General features: G+C 31.9%; 1 protein-coding gene across 3 annotated transcripts in view; it reads left to right on the top strand.

The window, feature by feature from the left end:
- Positions 1 to 24843, top strand: part of LOC128990152 (tetraspanin-18-like) — a 70735-nt gene that overhangs the window by 44891 nt on the left and 1001 nt on the right. For 2 of the 3 annotated variants that reach the window (XM_054412422.1, XM_054412423.1), the window contains exons 2-8: positions 10769 to 10841; positions 13923 to 14132; positions 14943 to 15146; positions 17885 to 18007; positions 19233 to 19286; positions 22483 to 22563; positions 23759 to 23842. In XM_054412422.1, coding sequence (XP_054268397.1) covers positions 10769 to 10841; positions 13923 to 14132; positions 14943 to 15146; positions 17885 to 18007; positions 19233 to 19286; positions 22483 to 22563; positions 23759 to 23842 — 829 coding nt within the window. The remainder of the gene's footprint in view (positions 1 to 10768; positions 10842 to 13922; positions 14133 to 14942; positions 15147 to 17884; positions 18008 to 19232; positions 19287 to 22482; positions 22564 to 23758; positions 23843 to 24843) is intronic. The other variant, XM_054412424.1, reaches the window with a different exon arrangement.

A 24843-nucleotide genomic window follows, 5' to 3' on the forward strand; every position in this document is an offset into this window, starting at 1 on the left:
TAGATTCTGATAAAAGACAAAAGACGCATGGTTACATAGATTGTTTTAGCTGTAAAAGAATAATTAATGATTAAATCATTCTTTGGAAATCAACTGAAATCTAACAACTACCTTCATGCCAATAATCAGTACTCTAAGTCCATAAAATATGAATATTTCCTTTTCAAGGAAATCAATTTTAAAAAAATTTTAAAAGTACGCTGAAGCAAAAATACTTAAAAAATTCACACAATTAAAAAAGATATTATGGTTTTTCATAATGCGTGTAGCAGACATTATTTCATTGCATTGAAATAAGTCACAGATCCTTTTGAGTAGTTAGCAACCTAGGTTGGCGTGTATAATGTTAAATATGTAATCTTTTATGTGTGCACTTAGCAGCTGTAACAATCTATAATCAAGGTGACTATATTATATTATGCACTTATGTTATGAAAAACTTTAATGCACCCAATTCGTTGTAGGGCTACTCAATACATAAAGTATTCAAACAATGTTATTTTAATATTTTGGTCGTGTATACAACCATATTGATATAATGCTAATAATGTATGATATAATTTTTTACCCTAAGCTGTTTTCATTGGAATGTATTAGCTTAGATAACATCACTCTTATGGATGCTGCAATCAGTGTCATAGTTTCAATCTAAATGTAAATAATTCTAAGGGAAAAAATCACATTTTTCTTACAAATGGATAGCATCAAGTTTAAATCGTATATGAAACATTTCGTTGAAAACTTTTTATTATTCATACAACAATGATTTAGTAATCATTGTATTCTCAGTTTTTTTTCTTCATATATTTGTGTTAAATACTTCCTCAAACCGTTTTCGACGGTTTCTTATATTCCTTTTTTGACCCAAGCAGCTAAAAGTAATTAAATTAAATAAATAATAAAAGTGTATTTTTTGGGGAAGAGATGTTGAAGTATATTTGTAAAAGTTATTTTGAAATAACACTTTCTGCGAGCTGTAAGCCAGGTGGAAGTGATAGATGTAATTGAAATTATAAATGCTTCCACCATCAGAAGAATTTTCAATTTCTCAGGACACTTAATCGATATGATGGCACTACGTACAGAAAATATTATGTGTTTCAATAATTGTATGAACAAGTATGCACAGTTCAATACTTGACCGGTTTTATAGGTCACCTTACATAATAGTTGTACAATTAATTAATTAATCTTGCATAGAATACGACTTAACTTATAATATGCATAGAAAAGTATTTTGATTCTGTTTTTGATAATTAAATTATTTTCACTATTGATTTATTGTCAATACGTATGCATAGTTTAATTAACTAACTTGAAGGTGACTATATATGTACATATAATAGAGGATAACCCGTGCCATAGGAGGAAATGTATTTTCTATTATATGCCGTGTATTAATTGTATTCACGCGTGCTATCTATTGTTCACACGGCGTATACTATTGAGGTTGTCTATACACTAGTTGCATGGAAACCTGTTAATATATAAATTATAATAAATTTAATAATTTACAGCTATTTGATTTCAAAAAGCCTTGCTCACTTTTAAACATTGCGTCACCATTCGTAAAAAAATCTTATTATATTTCAATTTTATGGTTATGCTTTAAAATTGTTTAAATAGGTATTGACAGGTAGCTTTCCTCAGGAAATATCATTATGGTTTTAATTAACTATCAAAACGAATTAATTATCCTTGAATACACACTGGAATTAATATAATTATAGGGAATAATAAATAATAATTCCAATAAATATAATAAAATAATTTTTGCTTAAATTAGAGTAACTGTATCAACTGTATTATTAGACTTATTATAAAACTTGTTAAAAATATCTATCTATATATTAATTACGTAAGCCGATTCTTTGCGTCAAAATTGTGAGCGACTGGGAAGTCGTAGAACGACGGGAGAGGGCTCAAATTAAAGGTCTTGATCCCGTGACGGCGGGAAAAATAGTGAAATTCCCAAAATCTTAACAAAAAATTAGATGTAACGTAAAATGTTCTCCATAAGAATAGCATTAGAAGGCATTTACTGCTGATTTTTGTTTACTTCAATACAGCTGATTGTGATTTATCAAGCAAGTAAGCAATATTACATTTGGATTACTCATTTGCCAGTCAATTCTGCAATGTAATGTATACTATATAAAACCATCTATATAAAAGGATCTAACGTTACCCATGATAATCAAGACTATTAGTCTTATGTCAAAGTTGACATAAATTGTATTCAAGATTAAAGAAACGATTCAAGATTAAATGGAGATCTTCTTTGTTTTGATTTCATAACATATGTTAAAGATTTATTCCCCACTTTTGTGTAAATTTACTATCATTTATATTTGAGATTTATTGTAGTATTTAAACAGAAACAAATTTAGGGCTAAGTTCTGTCAATGGGATGCCTTTACTTAAGACTAATTTTTTTAAACCTTTACAAAATAAGCATATAGACTTAAAAATAATAACTGGGTAGGGTAGGGATGCTAATTTCGCGGTTTTGACCAAGAACTAAGTTTATCTCAACACACCATTTTTTGCCTTTTCTTATTTGACGAAGACAATTCCCAATACTGTATTTCAATCGGGGAAGCCTATCAGCATTAACCAAAAAACCAAAGCTACCTTAATAAACCAATATATATTCATAAACATGTTTGCTGCCGTTAGCAGTTAAGTTAAACCTCTGGAATCATTCAAACTCTTTACTGAAAATAACATCAACAAAAGCAAACAAAGACAAACAAAAAACTGTTTTTTTTTTACACAAAATATATGTTGTACTGAGATATCTACCCTGACACATAGATAATTTGATTCTGAGTTTGTTTAAATATTACAACAATTTCTTTTCCATTTGAGCTTTTTAGGGACTTATGTCTCTACAAGCCACTAGTATTTTTTTATATTTCTAATTGCTTCGAGAACGTTCACATAAATTTCTGCTCTCAGTTTGTTTTAAATGATTACTTCTAATGAATGCTAAACGTTCTACTTCAATTCGAGTGAAAATGTCTAAAATATGTTGCAACAAAGTGTTTCCAGCATAAAGAACTGAAGATATTGTTGCTTCACTGATAATCTGTGTGAAGTAAATTCAAGTTGGGTCATTTTATTTCTTTGATTTGAGACATCCCTCTAAACCATAGGATTTTCTCCATATGGGAAACCTGAAAAGTGGGGTGGTGTGTACCATTTTTTAGGAATACAACAAACTCTGGGTCAGCCATCATCTGCTTTGAATATAGCAGCAACACCTTTGGAAATTGGTCTACTGTAACATATTTTAATGTGTTGTATGTCAGTCAGAGTTCTCTGTATCAGCACATTCTCACATTGTTCAGTAGAGTTTCTCTTTTGTCCTAACGTTTTGAAAGCTTAAAAGTATAATGGATTTATTTGTCGAAATAGGTAAGATAACTCTTGTATAAGATTTGGATGACACATTTTATTTTTTCTTATATTATTAATATCTTATATCTTAATGTATATTATTAAGAATCAGAAAAATAAACTTGACGGTAGTGACTTCAATTCCGCGGGCTTTATTCCAATTCTTTAATGAACGTGGCCTTTGAATGCATAAACATAAAGCCCTTATCTTGTTTTGGTTTAATATTGCGACTACTTTTACCAAAGCAAATAAGCTGTTTAAACTTCTTATTTTTGACTTGAATGTCTTGATTTTTGTTGGCTTCCAGTCAATAAAATTTGTATAAGATTCCTTGTGGAACTGGCTACGTAACCTTGCCGTTGTGATAGCAAGAAGTAAATAATACAATTGCGTTTTTTCTCAATTGAAGTTGAGCGAGTAACAAAAAAACATAAGTTCCGCCAAGCTTTGGTTTAATCTTACTACTGGAGCTTACTTTAGCCAAGGCATTATTATAGTTTCTACTAAAGGTTCTGAAATAAAATGTCTTGATCTGTCAGGGTTACCTGTAAACATTTCTTGCATGCATTCATTTGATCTGACATTAGGCAGGTTTACTTTACTACCATGTGTATATTCTTCGTGTTTTTTTTTTTTTTTTTTTTTTTACTTTCATAATAAGTTGCATAGTAGAACTGTCAAATATTATTTATCCCACCAAATGAGTGTGTATCTGGATTCCTCACAGTTAGACCAGGCCTCTCTCTCCTCATATGCATACGATCTCTTATTAATTATCTCCTCCTCCTGTTTTCAATATTTCTTCTATGAACTCGATGCATTTTCTGTTCTTCCAACAAAACTGTTTACATTGGTCTATAACCTTCTGAATATTACAAACATCAATGTTTGCTCCAAAAAAAAGCTACTCAGTTTCTTTTTATCAACAGTTTTTTTTTTGTTCTGTGTAATTTTTATGGGAAAAAGTCAACCCTTGAGTGCGCCTTGCAACCTTAAGGGTATGAATTATTTTTAAGTTCTAAAACCTTATTGCAAAAATACAAATTAAGACGAATCTTTTGACACCTCAAATGTTGAAATTGGTCCACAAAGGAGGGAGGAGTAGTGTTAATAAAAAAACTGCTTCACGTATAGTATATATGGTACATAGAATAGATATGGATAGATTTTTGGAGCGTAACTTAGTTATACCTAACACATGCAAGCACTTTAAGACTGCTACTTTTTTACGTAACATTACTCATATTATACTGTGTATAGGATGAAGCTACAATGTAAACACAATCTAGAGTAAGCAATTCGTAGCGCTATCAATTCAATGGCAATATATATACAGGGTGGCTGAAAAGTAACTTGCACCCCCACTTAACTTTTCAACCATTTTAGATATTTGAAATCGGTTTGTGGCAACCTTCTTAGATATGAGGGGCTACAATAATGGTCAATAATAATTATGGTTATAATTATGGTTAATAATTATGGTCAATTTTGAAAATTTTGCCCTTAGGGGTAGCGGGGGTAGGGGGGGTAGCTCAAAATTTTCAAATGACAAGTATAGTCGAGTTTGGTATTATTTTACAGGTCTTGACGAAACATAAACATTGACATAAAGAAAACCAAAATCGGCTCACTAATAACAAAATGGCGCCCTAAAACGTTTCGAATCCAAATAACCATGAGGGTGAAAAAAAAAATAATTTGCACCCTCTTTAACTTTGTTACTATTTGAGATATTTGAAATCGGTTTGCGGAAAATTGTTTGGATATGAAGGGCTACAATAATTATGGTCAGTTTTGAACATTTTGCCCTTAGGGGTTAGCAGGAGTAGGGGTTAGCTCAAAATTTTCAAATAGCAAGTATAGTCGAGTTTGGTATCATTTTGTAGGTCTTGACAAAACATAACAATTAACATAAAGAAAATAGAAATCAGACCACTATTAACAAAATGGCAGTCAAAATTACTTTCAAATAACAATTGTCTCAATCATTTTTAGCTGCAATTTTTTTATTAATGTTCCGATTTTGGTTTTCTTTATGTCAATTTGTATGTTTCCCCAAGACCTGTAAAGTGATACCAAACTCGGCTATACTTGCTATTTGAAAATTTTGAGCTACCCCCTACCCCCACTACCCCTAAGGGCAAAACTTTCAAAATTGACCATAATTATTGTAGTCCCTTATATCTAAGAAGGTTGCCGCAAACCGATTTCAAATATCTCAAGTTGTTGAAAGGTTTAAGTGGGTGCAAGTTAATTTTTTTGCCACCCTTATGGTTATTTGGATTTGAAATGTTTTAGGGCACCATTTTGTTATTAGTAGGCCGATTTTAGTTTTCTTTATGTCAATGTTTATGTTTCGTCAAGACCTGTAAAATGATACCAAACTCGACTATACTTGTCATTTGAAAATTTTGAGCTACCCCCTACCCCCGCTACCCCTAATGGCAAAATCTTCAAAATTGACCATAATTATTGTAGCCCTTCATATCTAAGAAGGTTGCCGCAAACCGATTTCAAATATCTCAAATGGTTGAAAAGTTTAGTGGGGGTGCAAGTTACTTTTCTGCCACCCTGTATATTTAACATATTATAACTTAGACAGAATATAAAGGGAATGAACATTTTCGTCACTGAACCAGTCGAGAACTAAACACAGTAAAGAGTGGACACAAAGTTGATCTAGTTATCTTGCTTCCTGTCATTTATCTTTTATAAACTGCCAAAGCAAACAAAGTTTATTTTCAGAGTATATTCTAAGAAATTGCATCTGTTTTTGTAAATCTGAATTCGTTATGTTCATGTTAAAACACTAGCAAATCTTGAGTTTAAAATATTGAAAATGTAATTCGGATGTCGTACAATTTGACCAGCCTTAAGTACCATAATATAATGATATTAATTTCATGCTGCTTGTATTTTTATAATATAGTCAAAGTTATAAATTTTCATGAATTTTGGCAATTTATACAAATTCAGATTACATGTAATTTCTTTCTGAGTAGTGCTTCAAATATTGTGGTACTGGTATTACGTTATACGAATAAATAACCTCTTGATTAAAATCGTACGTGTTATTAAATTTACTGGGAGTACATTAAAAATGCGTCTACTAACATATATATATACTAGTGCACCTGTTGCTCGAATTCGAACTATTGCAAAGTGTTACGGGCGTTATTTCAAAACTAATAACAGTAACAATTTATTTGTTTTAGTTTGCAATTAATACAAAACAATATTCGTCTGTTTGAGTAAACAAAATCTTAACTTCATAAGAAATACAATGGGATTTTGATGGCCTGTGGGGCAAAGCCTGTGGACGTTTATTGCATGAATTGGTAAAGGGGATGTCTACACAAAAAATACTTAATGTTGACATATCGTTAGTAAAAAGTAGTGTTTCGTAGAATATGATATGGGGTGGTCGATTTCGATCGGACAACTCCAATCATCCCCAGAACCAATAGGCGAATGATCATCCTTTATTGTATTTACCGTCTTATGAGTCTATAGTATAAGTGTAAAAATATATATTACAAGCGTTATTAGACGTATTCGTATGCACTTGCAACTGTAACGTATTAGGATAGGCACATATAAAGTTGGATGGGCTCACTTTTGTGAAGCGAATTTTCCACAAACTGCTGATTAATAATGCACCTGTTGCGAGCTCGTTTCCGATAACAGTGTAAAAACATATGTTTTATTTACCTTTTAAAAACGTTCCAACATTTTCGTTTCGTTCTTTTAATTAACTAATTTAGTTCGGAACACAAAGTTGCCAACATAAACAAAGACTGCGAACAGTTCCAGGAATTTGATGGTCCAGCTCATCAATTAATTTTGACTCTGATTACTAAGTACTGGGCATATAAACATCGACTTTGCCGCAAGCAAACGCAGTTGGTGTTTAACTTGAAATATTCGTACTCCCATGTAACTTTAACATTTATATTGGTATCGGTTTGTTTAAGTTATACTGTGACATAAGTAATGTATTCACAGACTACTGACGATTAATGAAACTAGGACGCACTCACAGTCCGTCCTTATGTCAGCTTAGTATTAATTGCGTTATATATAAGTAACATCAAAATATAGGCCACCAATTACAATGTATCAGAATTTTATTTTATGCATATATTCTCAATTTTGTGAATTTAAAACGAGACGTTTAATCCTGAGTTGGTAAACTTTGAACTTCCTGGAGGGAATGGAATTGTTTGAATGTTGCAGCTCGAAACTTGAACGCAGTGAAACCAGTGATGGACAGTAGGCGGATTTTCTTTCTTTTCCTTTCTTACCGTTCTCCTAACCATCGCTTGCACTGTTACACTTGTATTTTGTTATCTACAGGAAACATGCGTTGTTTATTTACCTTCTATATAGTATTGCATTCTCGAGGTTCTTTCAAAATATTACTTTTACAATCAGTTCAAAATATACACTTAACAGGTTCAGTACCAGCCGTCACACTTCTCTGTTATGTAGAGTCTCCTGACACACGGGAGTGAGTGTGTTAATACACACAAAGTATTATGTTCGTTTACTTTTGGGATTCGTATGACCAATGATTAGAATGAGTCATAATTAAAAAGCAATCTCAGTATTTCAGAGATTCTACTGTATATGAATATTTTACCAACGATAGCCATATTTTTTTTAAAATTTTATTTTAATCCCACCGTTAATGAGTAAGTTGCACGGACATTTTTTTAAAGAATTTTGTAATTTTTGGTTTATAAAAAAATATATTTTGACAAGACTAATATTTAAATTTCTGTTGCACAATGTTTTAGCTATATTTATAAATAAATGTACTATTTGCACTACCTCTATAGCAGCCCCAAAACCTACTACTAAATGAAGCATGGATTCTAAAAAATCTGTATTCATAATCCGCACTAAGATCCATTGGTATGTTCTATAAAAGTAATAATTAAAATAATATTTGATGACTAAGCAAGTAAGCTTCTGGACCCTAGATTTCATTTATGAAACTTAATAGCAAGGTTGGAGTTTGACTTTCATATAATAAAGGGCTAAATGTGTCGACTATTGTGAAGAAAGGATAGGATTATAAGTTCATAATGAAATATGATAAAATAAAAGCCCACAATCAAATACTTTTTGCAATGGATACTTTTGAAGATTCCGTGTAAATTTTTCTTTGAATAATAATTTAAAATTGATCCGTCAACAAATATCTTAGATACATTTTTGTATTACCTTATTTTCTTATTTATTAGATTTATTAATATTTGTAATACAATTCGAGTCAGATTCAAATTCAACGATATAAATCAGAGTTTCACGAAAAAAATAAAACTGCAAAAGCGAAATGACAAATTTAATTGGCAGAATAATTTACTCGTTTTGTAATTAGATCTTGTGAAATCGTTTGTTCTAGGAAAAAGTTTAAGCTTCGTCCGAATGGAAAGTCACAATAATAATTAAATATGCTGGCAACATCGGTAAACACTTGCATAACTTAATATTGTTGGGGTATAGATAAATCATTAGGGACTATGTTTTATCTATGGTTTGGGGCTAGATCTTGTTCGAAACAACTTGCGTTCTATGACGTTTACTTAAATCCTTAACAATTTGTTTGATATATACATCATATATTTCAGAACTTCTTTTCAATACAGTTGCTTAGTTATACAACTACTCGTATGAACATCATTTCTCCAGTAGGCTAATATATAATTTCTTTTTAGTTAAAACATGTTTGAGAGAATAGGTTGTAGCAAATGTTTCCAATTTTTTTTCTATAGAATGTCTCAAATAGCATTATTGTGAGGTAGCTCTATAAATCCTTTTTATATATTCCATAAATTGAGCTGTATTATTTGTTGTATAAGTGTAGCTTTTTTGTTATGGTTCCCAGGAAAATTGTATTCTTTTAGATTATTTATTATATTAATTTCAACAGTAAATGGTGTTTTTTATTTATTGTTGTTTTATGTATATTGTGTACCTAAAACCTGGCCGACGGCCCTTCCGGCCAATGTCTAAAAATTGTGTAAAAGATGTGTTATAACTGAGAATGTAAAAAAAAAACTCAAAGCAACAATAAAGCACCCTTTCTCCTTTTTCATTCTTCTTCTTGAATTACAATTTTAGCTTAGCTATGGATTACAAATTAATAACTAACTGTTTCAGCTTTAACGTCTGACGACTAAAATGTTATCTTGTCCCCATACACTCAAACTAATTGAGACACCAAAGAGTTGAACTCTTTCAATGCAAAGACCCCGAAATAGCTCAGTAATGAATAACAAAAAGACTAATCATCAAATTAAGGTTCCGATAAAGGCCTACAAAGGTGGTGAAAATTCGACTTCAAACATTGTTAACCAAAACTGGACTGTCTTTAAACACAATATACATGGTTTCCATGCGTATTTCCGCAGATAATATAATATGCAAATAGCAAAACAATGCAATATATGATAAGTTTTTAACTAAAATACAAGTTAAAAGTTGTTTTGTTAATAAGAAAAATTACATTTTATTGTAGTTTACGCAACGAGCGCGTAAGGCTAATTACTCTATTTTACCTACGACCGTGCCTTAATTACTAAAAATCACTACACATAATTTTCAAGAGAGGTTATGTTTTTGTTTATAGCCTCTCGCTCTCATTGCTACTGATTTGTGATTCAACTACATACTGACCCAACCACTCGCTCATTATTTTAAATCGGTCTTAACAGCTGATAAGTTGACGTTCGAGGTATTACAATCTTACTTCTTTTCTCTCAATTCTTGGATCTCGTTGGTCCAAACTTGTAATATGAGTAATAAAGCAATACTTTAAGTGAATCTATTCAACTCTAAGAACTACATTGAAAATTCTATTTAAACACGGTCGTAGGGGAACTCTTTTACGTTAATAACTCAATAGGTAATATCAAGATGTATAGTAAACCCCAAATTATAATAAATATAGTGAGCGAGGATCCTAACAGCTGATTAGGGATATTTCTGCCAAAAGCTTGCATACAGACATTTTCCCTAAGTAAAAATATCTAAAGCCTCTGACTCAAACATTTGTGTCTGGCTATTGGTTATTACCACTACATTTCCTGTATAAATGTAGAAATAATGGAAAATCTATTTATTAAATTTAAGACTAAAGTTGTTAGTTATGAGGTTGAAGCATATTTCGCACATATTAAATTGAAGCCCCAATCGTAACAAGGTTTCAATGATAAAGTTGTAAGTAAGTTATTTTTTCTCATTATAACAGTACTGTCCTAGATTGATTTGTAGTTAAGCCATCACACACGTATTTAAAACATTTCTATGAGTGTATACTAAACATATGAATAACAATTAATGGTTATTGTTTTTCAGGCTAAAAATGGCTCTATGCACCACTCCAACGTGTTCAAGAGGAATAGTTATATTCTTCAATTTTCTATTTTGGGTAAGCTCTTAGTAATAAATCTATCGCCTGTTAAGTTTATTGAACATTAAGTTCAACATTTTACTCATCCGACAGTAAAATAGTGACATAAATTTTACGATATACAAACACTACTGTAATACAAGTTATTTAATTTTTTTTAGTTAGTAAGCATGGTCATCTAAGTAAGTAAAATATTTGTATATCATGAACGTTTGACCATAAATTCCTATAAAGGTGGTTAAGATTTTTTAAGTGTTGTAAACCTGTTTATAAAACAGCTTAAATGAAGCTGACGAATAACTAATGAACTCAGTACCAGAGTTTGAGTTTATGCTGTGTTTACTGTGCGTATTTATTTTCTTCAAGTTTTAATTTGGTGAAACATTTAAAAGCTTTAAAGTAGCATCTTAAAATTGTTTAGGTTTGATGGAGGTTATATTCACTTAACTTGCTGATTAGGATTAATATATGGTGGGATGGTGGGATATGATTCTTTGAACTGGGTACTACTCACCTTAACATAATTAATAATGCAATTATATCAGTTACATAGTAAAATCATATGACACATTACAAGGATACAGACTCAATAATTCACACAGCTGGACTTTTAATGGCAACTGTGCCCTTCGTTAGCATGAAGCCAATCTGCAAGTGACTCTTCATTATTGTGAGAAATAATGAAGACATAAGTTTGCCGAGGTGTACTTTTCAATAAGTTTCTTCACCGTAAAAACTGCCTAACACAAAATACCGTTGTTGTTTAACATTATAATGACTTATGTTAATCTCCTAACATTACTAGAACTTGTGTTTATAATTACATGAACTGACTTTAGCTATTACTAGAAATAGAAACACACTCTTAGTTCAAGAAGTAGCTTGATCACATATTCGGGGTTTCGTTTAACACAGGCTGTCACCGTACTAATTGAAAAAGTTATTTGAAACCTTCCATCTAATCGTTAAAGTTGACCGCATGTATTTTTTTTTTCAAATGGAAGCCTTTTAAACATATTTTTCTGGATGTAGCGAAGCACCTCACCGGTTTCTATCGGGATTTATTGTGTTAAAAAGTATTGGCCTAAAATATAAATTTGTTAATAGATACAATGTTTATTGTTTCATAGACTCAGGGCTATACAACCAACCTGTAAAGCAACCTCAAGAGCAACCTGTAGAGTCATAACCACGCACTATCACTTTAAATAATATGTTTCTCCACCTCCGGTGTCACTACCCTTGCATCACTATATAACAACTCACCAATCTTCTCAGCTAGAGTAATCAACTACAACCACCCCAACCACAACACCAACACCAATAACAACAAACCCTCAATGACTTCAGCACCCACCCACCACAACTAATAAGCCTACAGACTTACCCTTCCAAGTACTTGCGGTATTTGGTTTCTCATCGAATTTTCGTAACACATCCAGCGAGTATCAAAACTCCATACCTCTGCGATGGGTGGAGGGACCAAATTGGACTAAGTTAACTCACAGAGAAGTAATATAAATATTTATATTACTCATATTTATACTCATATTTATTTATACTCATTACTCATATTTATATTACTTCTCTGTGGTTAACTCATCATCCACTTTAACGTTACAACTATTCTATAGGCTATGGAACTATTTTACAGTATATTACGTTACAACTCTATCAAATGTGTGTGTGTAATGTGTTAATGATTAGTTAAAAAAAAGTCAATACACTAATGTAAAATCTATTAGTCAACAAATATCTTACAGATATTATTTTGTGGTCTATGTAAGATAAATGTCAATAAGGAATTTTATTATAGTTTATTCAATATTATTAGGATATTTCTCATTTAAATTAATGATAAATTATAGTTTAATAATCACAGAAAATTATAATTACGTAGAGAGGTTTTGTGAGGTTACTACTGGAGAAACTCATGTTATAACTTAGTTTGAATTTATTATTGTAATAGGCAAATAATAACAAAGTGAGGTTTAATTCAACTGCTTCAGTGTTCTGTAATTTTCAAATAGAAAAAATACTTAAAACAAAATGAGAAAATTTAATTGGTAGAATCATTTACTCGTACTATAATTAGTTCTGGTGAAACTGTTTGTTCTAGCAAAACGTTTAAGCTCCATTCGACTGCAAAATAATAATGATTAATTACGCTGCCAATTTATTTGAATACTTACAAAATTAAATGTTCTTTTTAGGTTCATTATTGTTTGGTACGACTTTAGTTCTTTGGTGTTTACTTCTGTGCTTTTGAACGTTTTGAACGAGTGGCGTATGATATTTTACAACCCTTTCCTAACCTAAAACAACTGACACAATTTGTTTTATGTTCCCACACTTTTTTTCTACACCAGTGGCATTACACAAGAGGACCAGAGGACGGAGATCTTTTCCGGGGAGCACCCCTACCGGAAGCTTGCATAGCCAGCTTTGATTTATCCTAATACAACGAATTTACTTAAACTATCCTTCCAAAACTTGTCAGCTAGAAAATTACTGTGTGTGAGATGATTTGGTGGTGATTGAATTAATTAAATCAGAAATAACTATGAATTTACCGAGATAAACTGTGGGCCCCACTGGGGAAAACGTGTTACCCTTTCATGTTTAAAATGGTCAAGAAATGGTTTTGAATGTTTTGAACGAGTGGCGTATGATATTTTACAACCCTTTCCTAACCTAAAAATACTGACACTATTTGTTTCATGTTCCCACAATTGTTTCTTTTTTCTACACCAGTGGCATTACAAAAGAGGTCAACACGAGAGAATAAAGATTTTGTGAGTGTGCCGGGAATTGAGCCCGTCCCAACGTTACCGATGTCCGAGACGTCCAATACATTGATAATTAATTATATTAACGAAATATTTTTAGCTGGTGTCCGGAAAAAATCAAGATCATACAGTGAAACATAATAAATTCCCATTTGATTAATCAGACGATAACAACTGTTCCAATCTAAATCCAAGCTTGGAACCACCCCACTTGTCCGGTAAACACTTGTTTTCCAGAGTAGTAACGTAATGTACTATTACGACATCACGACTATTTTAAGGTTATAAACCTTAACTACTGCTGCTCCAGGTGACGGGGTCCTGCCTGATACTACTGGGGTTCTACGTGCTGTTGGATGCCTCCAAAGCCCATCTTCTTCACCTAGTCGCCACCGAGGGTGAGGCAAAGTACTGCATTGTTGTAATCTCCTACACGTTGTTCCTCATCGGCTGCGGGATGATGGGACTAGTGTTCATGGGCTGCTGCAAACTGCACTCCAAGCCTTGGCTTATCACTACGGTAGGTGGTTGTATTTATGCTATAAGGAGCAACATGTTAAAATAAATTATTTTGTACTTAACTAGCGTATATGCAATGGATTATCCTTACTAGGTAACAATCTCACCTCTAACCAGATACCGGGTACGCAGAACAGACCTTATAACTTTGGATGCACATAACTCGTCTAATTATTATTCTATATTGAACTTGACACCTAACTAATTACAAAGCGCCTTGCTCTTAACTCATGAGACATGGTACTTTGATCTTATTAAACTTTAAGATTTGACTAACAGCCTGTGGAGCTGTTACTCTATTAAAGCGAAGGTCACAATACAAATTTCAATTAAAACCCTAGGTTTAGTTCAAATTGTACGCTATAAATATTATATTTTACTTCTTAAATTAAAATTTGGTTTCTCTTGGGTTCATTCTAAAGCATTTAAAATATTTTAGTTTTTATGTAAGGGGTTCGAGCTAAGCTTTGTTTTAAAACTATCGGAAGCGTCACATTTTAGAACATTTCCCGAAATAATAGGTTAGTGGCAAATATAGTCTATATCTATGATTAATCAACTTTTGGAATCAAACCATTAACACATCAAGTCATTAGGCTTTGAAAGCAAGGTGTATAGCTTTCCAACTAAGTAATGCATTATAGCTGAAGGTTTTCAAAGCATACGTAAATTGCTATTCTTCTGACAAATCGACATCATTCAAGCCTTAGTTTGTAACAAAGATTAAAATTGTTTTCTTATTTAAGTTAGTAAATATGTTTGTTGCAGGAAAGTTTTTTGTAATTGACTATCACTTTCTAATGTTTTGCAGTACCTTACAATTATGGTGGTCCTGGAACTTATTGAGATCATCGCCATCTTGGTGATCGCCACTTCTCGCAGCTCGATGCTGATTGACCTGCAGGGCAGACTCAGTGACCAGCTGAAGACAGACTACGGTCACCAGAACAACAACAACATCAACACCCACGGCAACAACGTCTTCACACAATCCCTCGACTATGCGCAGTACACGGTATGTTCACTTTGGGTGCGATGAGCTAAGTAAATATACTGCTGGAACAACAACGATTTATCAGCAGTGTCAATTGGAACGAAAATAATTAAAATTACGTTTAACTTTGTACTGCAACCTTCCCCCACTTTATTACTGGATTTATATATATTAATTAGATAAAATAATTCGAATAAAGTTACAACACTGATAAATTTTGTTCTACAACCTACTTTACAATATTCTCCTGGGCTAGGTTTGAGGGATCTAATATGAGTTATGAGAGTACAATTTAGAAAGTTTTTAGCCTATGGTACAGTCACTCTGATTTATATCTTCTGATTCAATGAATGACAACCCTGTTATTAAATTACTTGATGGTAAATCTTAAATAACTGAAAGAATAATTTTACTTCAAATTTTGTTCGAATAGGATGATAAAATGTTTCTGAATAAAATGTATAGTTCACAAGGGACTAAAGGTGGTGATTGGATACTACTGATGGTTTAACTGTTTATATTGGATATTACCAAATCGCTGCTGAATATTCTTCTTTCTTCAGATTTCTTTATAAAGTAAGTTAAATTCTTCTTGTTAAAAAAATAAATACATTTTTAAGTTAAGTTATTTTAAAGTTTTAAGTTAAAAGTTAAATACATTTTACTTTTTAATCATACTTCTTAAATAACTGGAGTCTTGGCTCCCAGCCAAGGTTTTTTCCAGGAGGTGGCTTACTTCACCATGGTTTTTACTCAAAAGCGCATTTCTTTTAATTTGTTGCTGGTTAACTTCAACAATGCAAGCTTAACACACACACATGGTACATCTAGACAGTATACAGGAAATATTTATGGCCAGGCACTTGTAGCCTATACTTAATTTTTAATACATTATTGTTGAATAAAGTATTTTTTATTAGCCACTAATTTTATTCCTAATTACATTTAAATATTCTTAATAAAATTATTTGCCACGATTATTATCGTTGAATATAATTAATAAACATTGGTGGTTCTTGGAGGCATTTTAGTTACAATTTACAACATGTTATTTTATAACGGATAGAATATTATACATAATGTGGTTATTTATATTTAAATAAATTCATGTTTTTTCTCAGTACATTAAGCTATCTGCCACGCTTTTTCAGCAGGAACTGCGAGTGACATTTTCCTTACATCGTTCTGATAATTAACTTTATTATCAGGTTTATATATTTACGGTCACAAAACAGTAAAAATACCTTTAGTGCGTCATGATATGATTTAAAGTAGCTTTATTTCTTTAGTTCAAAAGGGTTTTTTGTTGTATGAATAAATGAAAGATGGTTAACAGACATTAAACAAGTTGTATTTCAAATTTAGAAATTTAATGATGGTCAAAAATCTTTTACAAAATCTTTTTGTCCTAGAATGTCACAATGGACGAATGTTTTTTGAAAATAAGCTATGTTTTGGAAACTATAAAAACAAAGTAGAGCCGTGCTAACAGTATACGTGGTGACTCATTTTCTACTTAATTTTTTAGCTTTTTACAACTCTTTTTACAACTCTTTACAACTACAACTCTTTTTACAACCTAAACTATTTTATAGGCTTTAGATTCATTTAATCTTATTGGTCATTACAAAGTGTTGCTAATTAAACTATTTCTATTCTCAATCGCATGTTAAAAAAAAACTGTTCAAAAAAAACTATTGAAAAAGAACAATACAAAAATGTATAATAGTTATTATAGGATTGTGAAAACTAGGTAACGTATGTTTTTACTAGTACTAGTTAAAAAATGAAAATTATAATTTCTTATAGGGTCAGAGTAAAGGTCTAGATTCTCTAATTAGCTTGTTACGACCAAGAGTTTCAAAGATTCCGGTCGATGCCCTTGTCAACCTTCACCGTAACCGTACTGTAGGCCCATTATTTCACTAACTAAAGGTGGAATATATTCTCTCTGTAAAGTTATAATGAAACAGAAACACCTTTTGATGGTAAAATAATACTACTGTAATTGTACTACTGTAACACCAAACTTACAAATGAATTTTTCTAAAAGTCTTAGTATCTAATTTTCAAGTGATGGTATGCATTTTTATAAAAAACCTATGTTTTTGTTATGGAATGTTTATATTTTTAAGCACATGAATCTCCAGCACAAAAATAAGTGTTCTTATGTACGAGACCTATTTTACAGCTTACAGAATACAGTGGCCTCCAAACAACATTCCTTGTATTCTGAGAATAAAATATTTTTAACCACTCTAGACAGGATTTAAACCAAGCTTTTAAGATAGAGTTTTCGTTTTCTAAACACTTTTCATATATCTTTCCACCATGAAACCACTTTTAATTGCTCGAAATAAAAACTAACTTTATTGCTGACAATTGTGACATTCAATTACAATACTCCCCTACATGGTACTGTGTTTCATTGAGTTATGAAAATATCCTGAACATAACTAAGCAATTCACGATTTCACTCTGGTGATAAAAATATTAAATGTTACATTTAGGCTAACTAGAAATTTAACAAATACACAACACTTTTCAACACAATTAACAAAAAAAATTTATAAAAATTAATAAAAACAAAGGTTGGTAAATTGTTTTTTAAGTAATTGTATTTTCAAAGTGTATTTATTTGATGTAACCCTTGAGAGAAATTCAATTAAGATTGATGATGATTACTTATCAACACGAAGCCCTAGATATTATGTATTAGTACATTTTTATTTGTTTATTGAACTAATGATAATGTTCAGTTCAACTGCTGTGGCGTGGAGGGACCTCATGAGTATAGCTTAACAAGATGGTACAATGACTCTGGCCAGAGCAAAGAACCCAGGAACGTTCCCATCACTTGCTGTGCCAGGTTTACCTCTGAGGTGAGTCGTTTGGGAAAATTGCGATTTTCCAAAAATTCTAAACTAGGACAACAATATTTTATGAAATCAGGTACAGTTCCACAAAGAACCCACGATGTATTAGCGAAAGAAAAGTTCCATATACAAGGCGTGTTAGATATATTTTCACGCATTATAAAAATCGCATCATAAAATACATAAATGTGTTGAACTCTGAGTAATTTAGCGAAGAAATTCTCTGAATATTCCAAAAAGACTCTTTCAAACAGTGCTGCGGCGGTAATTTAGTCATTTAAGGTGTTAAAGGTTATACGTGTCCTCTTTTTTATGAGAATTAAAAAAGGAACATTTTGTAAATGGCACATACACTTACTTGGCATTGTTAAATTACTTAATCGATAAAAACTAAAACAGCTTGCAAGTCTATTCCAACTACCAATAATTACGATATGTGTTTAAAAAACCTGTAGGATATCATAACATTCATTGTACACTATTTTTGCTCAACAATTTTAATTGTTTAGCATTTTAATTGTTTAGTGTAGTTAACGCAACGATTGCGTAAAGATAGTGTTAACGACACTAGTAGAAAATTAAAGGTACGAGCCTTGGCGAGTGCCTTCGAAACTTCTACGAGTGTCGTTAACACTATTTACGCCAGTGGCGTACATTACCTGCGACAGTGTTTTAATTACAAAAAATCACTACTCATAACTTCTAAGAGAGGTTATGTTTTCGTTTATAACCTCTCTTTGCCACTGACAGTGAGTGATGCAACGGAACATTGTACCAAACACTAATTGCACCACTCAACAATTAAATTGGCCTGAACAGCTGATTAGTTGAAGTTCGAATCATTACAATTTTACTTCTTCTCTCTTAATCCTTGAAGCTTATTGATCCGTTACCCGTTTTGTTATGAAAAACTATGCTGTTATTAAAGTAAACAATGCTGTTATGAGAAACATTTTAATTCTAAGAACTGAGCTGAAACGGCTACTTTAGAAAACGGTCGTAGGTAAATTATTTTACAATTATAAAATCAATGTCCTCTAAATCTGGTACCTACAATGAAAAGTCCCACTTCCAACAGCCATTTAATCAAGTTAAAATCACATGGAATGTCTGCTACATCTTGTTAAGATCTTCAGAACCTAATACTGCTTAAGAACACTTCACGTAGACACTCAATATTTTACACCTTATTTATGAAAAGATTTAGGAGAAACCATTTGTCGTGTTGCAGGAGAACAGTGCGGGAAGTCCAATAAGTGTTGTGTCCAGAGTTTTTCACGGAACTGTAAGTATTGAAAATATTTTTTTTATAAGTAATTTGCTCTTCGTACTACAGTACTTTTATTACCCACTATCTGATTCAAAGCTTACCGAGACGTATACAAATTTGTAATATGTATGAAATAGTTTTGTAGGTGCATGTAGGTGCATTAGAGCCTACCCTTCTGCTGAGAATTCTGTTGCTAAGGGGGTACCTCAGGGCTCCGTCCTGGGACCAGTCCTTTTCCTTCTTTTTATTAACAACCTCTCTTCCTGCATAACCTCCTCAAAGTTATCCCTGTTCGCCGACGACACCTCTCTCTCAGTTTCTAGTTCCAATTTTCTAAATCTGGAACAAATTAGTTTTTTGGATGCAAACGCTATAATTCAATGGTTTGGTGACAGTTTATTGAAAATCAACACAGACAAAACATAGCTCATTAACTTCCGCTTATCAAATCAATCAAACCGATCAAACAGTGGGTTTAGTCTCCTTCTGGACGAAACTGAGGTCCACCCTACACCAAATGTCAAGTTCCTTGGATTGATCTTAGACGAGAATCTTAGATTTCATGACCATATTAAATACATTCTAAAAAAACTCAGTTCTGGTATCTTCGTTTTACGTAACCTCAGGAACAATGAGAATCTGGAGATAATGTTGACGGCATACTATGGACTCATTTCCCCACTTAGCATACGCCGTTCCTATATGGGGATGTGAGTGCCAGCAAACTAAAATGTTGTTTAAACTCCAAAAAATGGCTGGGAGAACTATTTTCTCTCTAAAAAAGCGCAAATCCTGCCGACAATATTTTTCCAGTTCAAATATTTTGACGTTCCCATCCATTTACATTCTTGAATCTTTAACATTTGTGAAACAGGAATTTTCTAAATTTGACCTTTCTGTAAAAAAACCAATACACATTGCGCAATTCACACACATTACCTATTCCTAAACATTCATCAACTTTCTTCAAGAAACACTTACTGTACAATGGCATAACACTTTTTAATTCGCTTCCACTTTTTCTTAATTGAACCAAACATGTTAAAATTTAAAAGACAATTAAAATCTTTGTTGATTAAGTTTACCTGTTATAGCGTCCAAGAATTTTAATCTAAACTCAGGTCCATGAATAGTGATGCAAATATTTATATATAAATCTGCACAATTGTATATTGTATAAGATTGTATATTTGTAAATAGTTCTTAAGTGTATGTATCCAACTTTTATTTCATTTTGACTTAGCCAATAAAACTCGTATATTGTTAATCCTGGCTGAATAAATGATTTGATTTGATTAGATTAAATTAGTTATTTGTGTAAGTAGTGGGCGAAAAAGCACTTTTCTGCACACGAGAGAAATGTTTACTCGAGTGCAGCAAAGAGAGTTTACACTATTCCGTGCATAATAAAAGCAGCGGATTACGTGCATAGTAAAAGCACGTTGTTTTGTGTTGTTTGGTTGGAATACTGGTGTTTGCCAAAGTAAAATCTGTGCGCCAAAGTAAGGCTTTCTGTACTATAATCTGTGCAAGGAAACCCACATTGTCGGGTGACTGTAGGAAATAGCTATTTGCGTATTAAGAGCGCAAAGTACGCAATTGTCGCTCGAGAATAGTAGATGGCCGTACGAAAATTTAGCTGAGTCGAATTTGGAAAGCGGTAATTACTGTTTGTGCTTGTAAAACGGACAAGATTTTCCCCATCACTATAATTAATCTACTATAGTATCTACCCCATCACTATAGTTAATCTGGGTGCTACCACACCCAGATTAACTTTTTAGATTTATCACGTATTTAAGGTAATTTAGTTTATGTTTGCCTTTTAACGATTTTTTTATTTGCTTACCGAATGTTAACGTACCGGATCCGCGGCTGTGGTTGGTTTAGAAACGACAATTGTTAAATCAGGTGATTAGCGAGCGGTAATGATCCATTCCTGCTCTTAAGCGGCAATGAGCTATTTTGCGTACTGTTACAGGTATGGCAATGTGATCATTTCCATGTTGTTGTAGGACAAATCAGGACTACCAAATAGTTGTAACAAAGAAACTAATAGAGTAATTGTCTAATAACTAAGGTGCATATTGTGACGTGATTATTAAATGGTTATAGGGTAGAGTGAATGAGTAGGCTACATTGATTGAATTTTGGGAACAAAAGACTATTTCCTTTACTAAAATTTTGGATATTTTTATCTATTCTTGTATTTTTTTATAAACAACTTGAAGTGAAACATTTCATGTTTAATTTAAGTTAGTAAGAGTTAATTGATTTAACACATCTTCTACATGGCACCATAAAAAAATTAGTGGAAATAGCATCTCCACTTTGCTTGGAAAAATCAACTCGCAATGTAAATGTTTTTTTTTGTCATTCTACAAACTTGAACAAGCGTTGCAAATTGAGAGTTTCGCATCCTAACTTTGAAACAAATATTGCCCTCTGTGTGAATGAATTATTTCCATGTAAACACAACAATACTGTCATTTGTTTTGCTCGACGTTATAAGTGAAGTAAACATTTCTTTGTCCTCTGCATATTTACTTTACTCTGCACTACTTTCACCCAAAACACTTCATGTGCATTTACCTCAAAAAGGTTTGGTAATAATAAAATCATGTATGATTAGTGTTTTGACTTTGATCATATTTTTTTTTACAATATAGTTTCATGAGGACAGCAATGGCATTGCAAATATATCATAGTCACCAAGCAAACGAAAATTATTATAGACATATTTAACAATTCAACATTTATGATATATAGTTGAAGAAATACGTCTCGATTTACTGTATAAAACACACACACACACACACACACACACACACACACACACACACACACACATTTTTGAGAACAGCCAAGATCAATCTTATGACATAAAGCAAATTGGTTCTTGAATCACCTAAGAACTACATCATACAAAATTATACACACCAAAAAGTAAAAAAAAAATATTTTTACTAGACTTACAAATTAATATTGAAAAAATACATTCTGGAAGTATATTATGATTTTAATGTATGTAATGAGTCTAAATTACATACCTTTGAAATCATTGTAGATTATATTTTATGAGGGATAATTTATTTTTGTTTTGGGTTTTTTATCAGTAAAGAGGACGAGTCCTCATATTGAATGAACTTACATTTTAGTAATTTATTCATTTTATTTTGTAAATACAAATGGTCATTATACTTTTTTACAGGTGGAAGAAGTGTGGCAAAACCCGAAATTAAATAATGAGACTGCTTGTCAAAGGAACAGACCGAGAGCGCGATATTCCACAGTGAGTGTTGTTAACAAACAAAAATATGTTAAACAATAGTTTGATGAAATACAATTATTTGTGCTGATAAAGCCGAATGCTGTTTAGTTGCACAGGGTTAATTTATTGTACTCCTTAATCATTGATTTTATGTTTTTAGATAGCTCATTCAATCATTCTGGCTTGTTATTACAGATAACATGTATATCGTTAAATTACAATATATGTATCTTACTAATATTATAAATGTGAAAGTTTGTGTGTTTGTTTGTTTGTTTGTTTGTTTGTTTGTTTGTTTGTTTGTTTGAAGTTCAATCACGCTTAAACCACTGGACGGATTGGGCTGAAATTTGGCATGATGATAGCTTACATTCCCGATTAACATATAGGTATATTATTATCTCAAAAATCCATTCGGGCTCCGCCCCAGTGGCTCTGCAGTTCCCCATGTTAACCTTATGAGTATTCATATTTAAAGGGAATTAAAGCATTTAGTCAGCTGTTTCAACTAAAAAAGGTTGGTTCTATGACATACAAAAGCATTAAAAAGTTATAAGATTTACCAACAGGGTGCAGCACTATAATTATTTTTGCATTTATGTACAGCTAATTTGAACTAAGCAGCAACAACAAACTATGATACGCAATGGGAACTGTCAAAGTAGGATTGTATACAGTTATTTTTTTATATCATGAATAATTTGTGATTTTTTGCGAATTTTTAATAGTTTATTTTTCTTTATAGTTTAGGTGAAGTGGTAGTACATTATGGTTGGTAGATGTGTAATACTATAGTATATCGTCAATTTAAAGAAGCAAATTTTATCAAACTGTGTCCTCCCCCATTGCAAATGCAAAGCTTGAGTATAACTGCACTACGCATTTTAAACTTATATGCCAACCCCGTACGAAGGACGGGTTCTCTGCTAGTATTGTTATATAACAAATGTTCTTATTCATAAGAACTAAACGTCAATAGATACTACTTAAATTAAATTTAGTTTAGTTAATTCTACCGTTTATTAAGATTGAAATTTTCAATTTTGGAGCAATGATAAGAAATCAAGGTCAGTTATTTACACTAACGAATGAAATGTGAGACTTATATTAAATAAAAGAGTTTTACTATTGTTATAATAGTTGTATGAACAACTAAGACTTTGAACTTTCTTGTTCACTTTATTGTAACTTTTAACACAACATTTAACTGTTACAGGGCTGCTGGGAGCCTATAAAGGAGTGGTTTTTGTCCCAAAGTTTAATACTAATGCTTGTTCTCATAGTCATCATGGGTTTACAGGTAAGAAAACCACCAAACATTTGGTATAAAACTAAAAACTTATTAATCGAACAGTCATTTTGTTGTTTTATTTTTAACTATTGATCACAGGGTTGAGCATAACTTTTCAAGTTATGAAACAAGGAAATGCCTCCAACGTCGCATCATGTGCTCGAGAAGAGTTAGTGTGTTGTTGAATTTGCATAATACTGAGAAATCCTTTTCCCAACACTGAATTTTAACACGGAATATTAACTAGATAAGTGGATTAAGTTTAAAGTGCCGTTTATACTGCATAACAATCAACACATGATATAATACATATTTTTATTAAAAAACTCTTGTATATGTTAAGTAGTTTAAAACCTTTAAATTTCTACCAATTAATCGCCATAAAACAAGAAATATTGCCCAACAAAAACGGTATTATATTTATAAAATATAAACAAACTACTGCACAATAGATAATACGAATTTTTGTTATTAAATACTCTTTGCTCGTTTGAAAATCATTTAGACCTATTTCAATTGTATTGTAATGAACCAGATATGTGTTTAATTAATACTGATTTGCAATAACGTTGTACTGACGATAATTCAGATAAGGTTTCCGACGTGTACCTAAAAAAATATGTAAATCACAAAAACTAAATCGTAAAACTCACATACATCATATGTGATATTTGTATCCAAACTGGCTGTAAGTAAATGCCCCCCCCCCTTGGCTAGTACGCCAGCGAGGCCGTGGTGAGAAGATTTTGTCTTGTGGCTGTAAGTAAATGATGCTCCCCATAGAAACAAATTAAGCAACGCTTAAAATTGTACCACTACAGAAATAACATATAGTGCGTTATCAAATTTGGCTTTCTTTTGAGTTCCAGCCGAAGATCCAATTCAAACATTCGTATTCCTAACCTAACCTAACCTAACCCTCAAACCTAGTAATTATTACCCTCAGAAAACATGACTTGCACCCATATCAAATAAATTCTACGGTTGTGCTTCATACCATAGAACACAAT

The sequence above is a fragment of the Macrosteles quadrilineatus genome, unplaced genomic scaffold (genome assembly GCF_028750875.1).
Source record: "Macrosteles quadrilineatus isolate MER2022 unplaced genomic scaffold, UCM_ALF_1.0 Scaffold_3__2_contigs__length_128488019, whole genome shotgun sequence".
Classification (NCBI taxonomy): Eukaryota; Metazoa; Arthropoda; class Insecta; order Hemiptera; family Cicadellidae; genus Macrosteles; species Macrosteles quadrilineatus.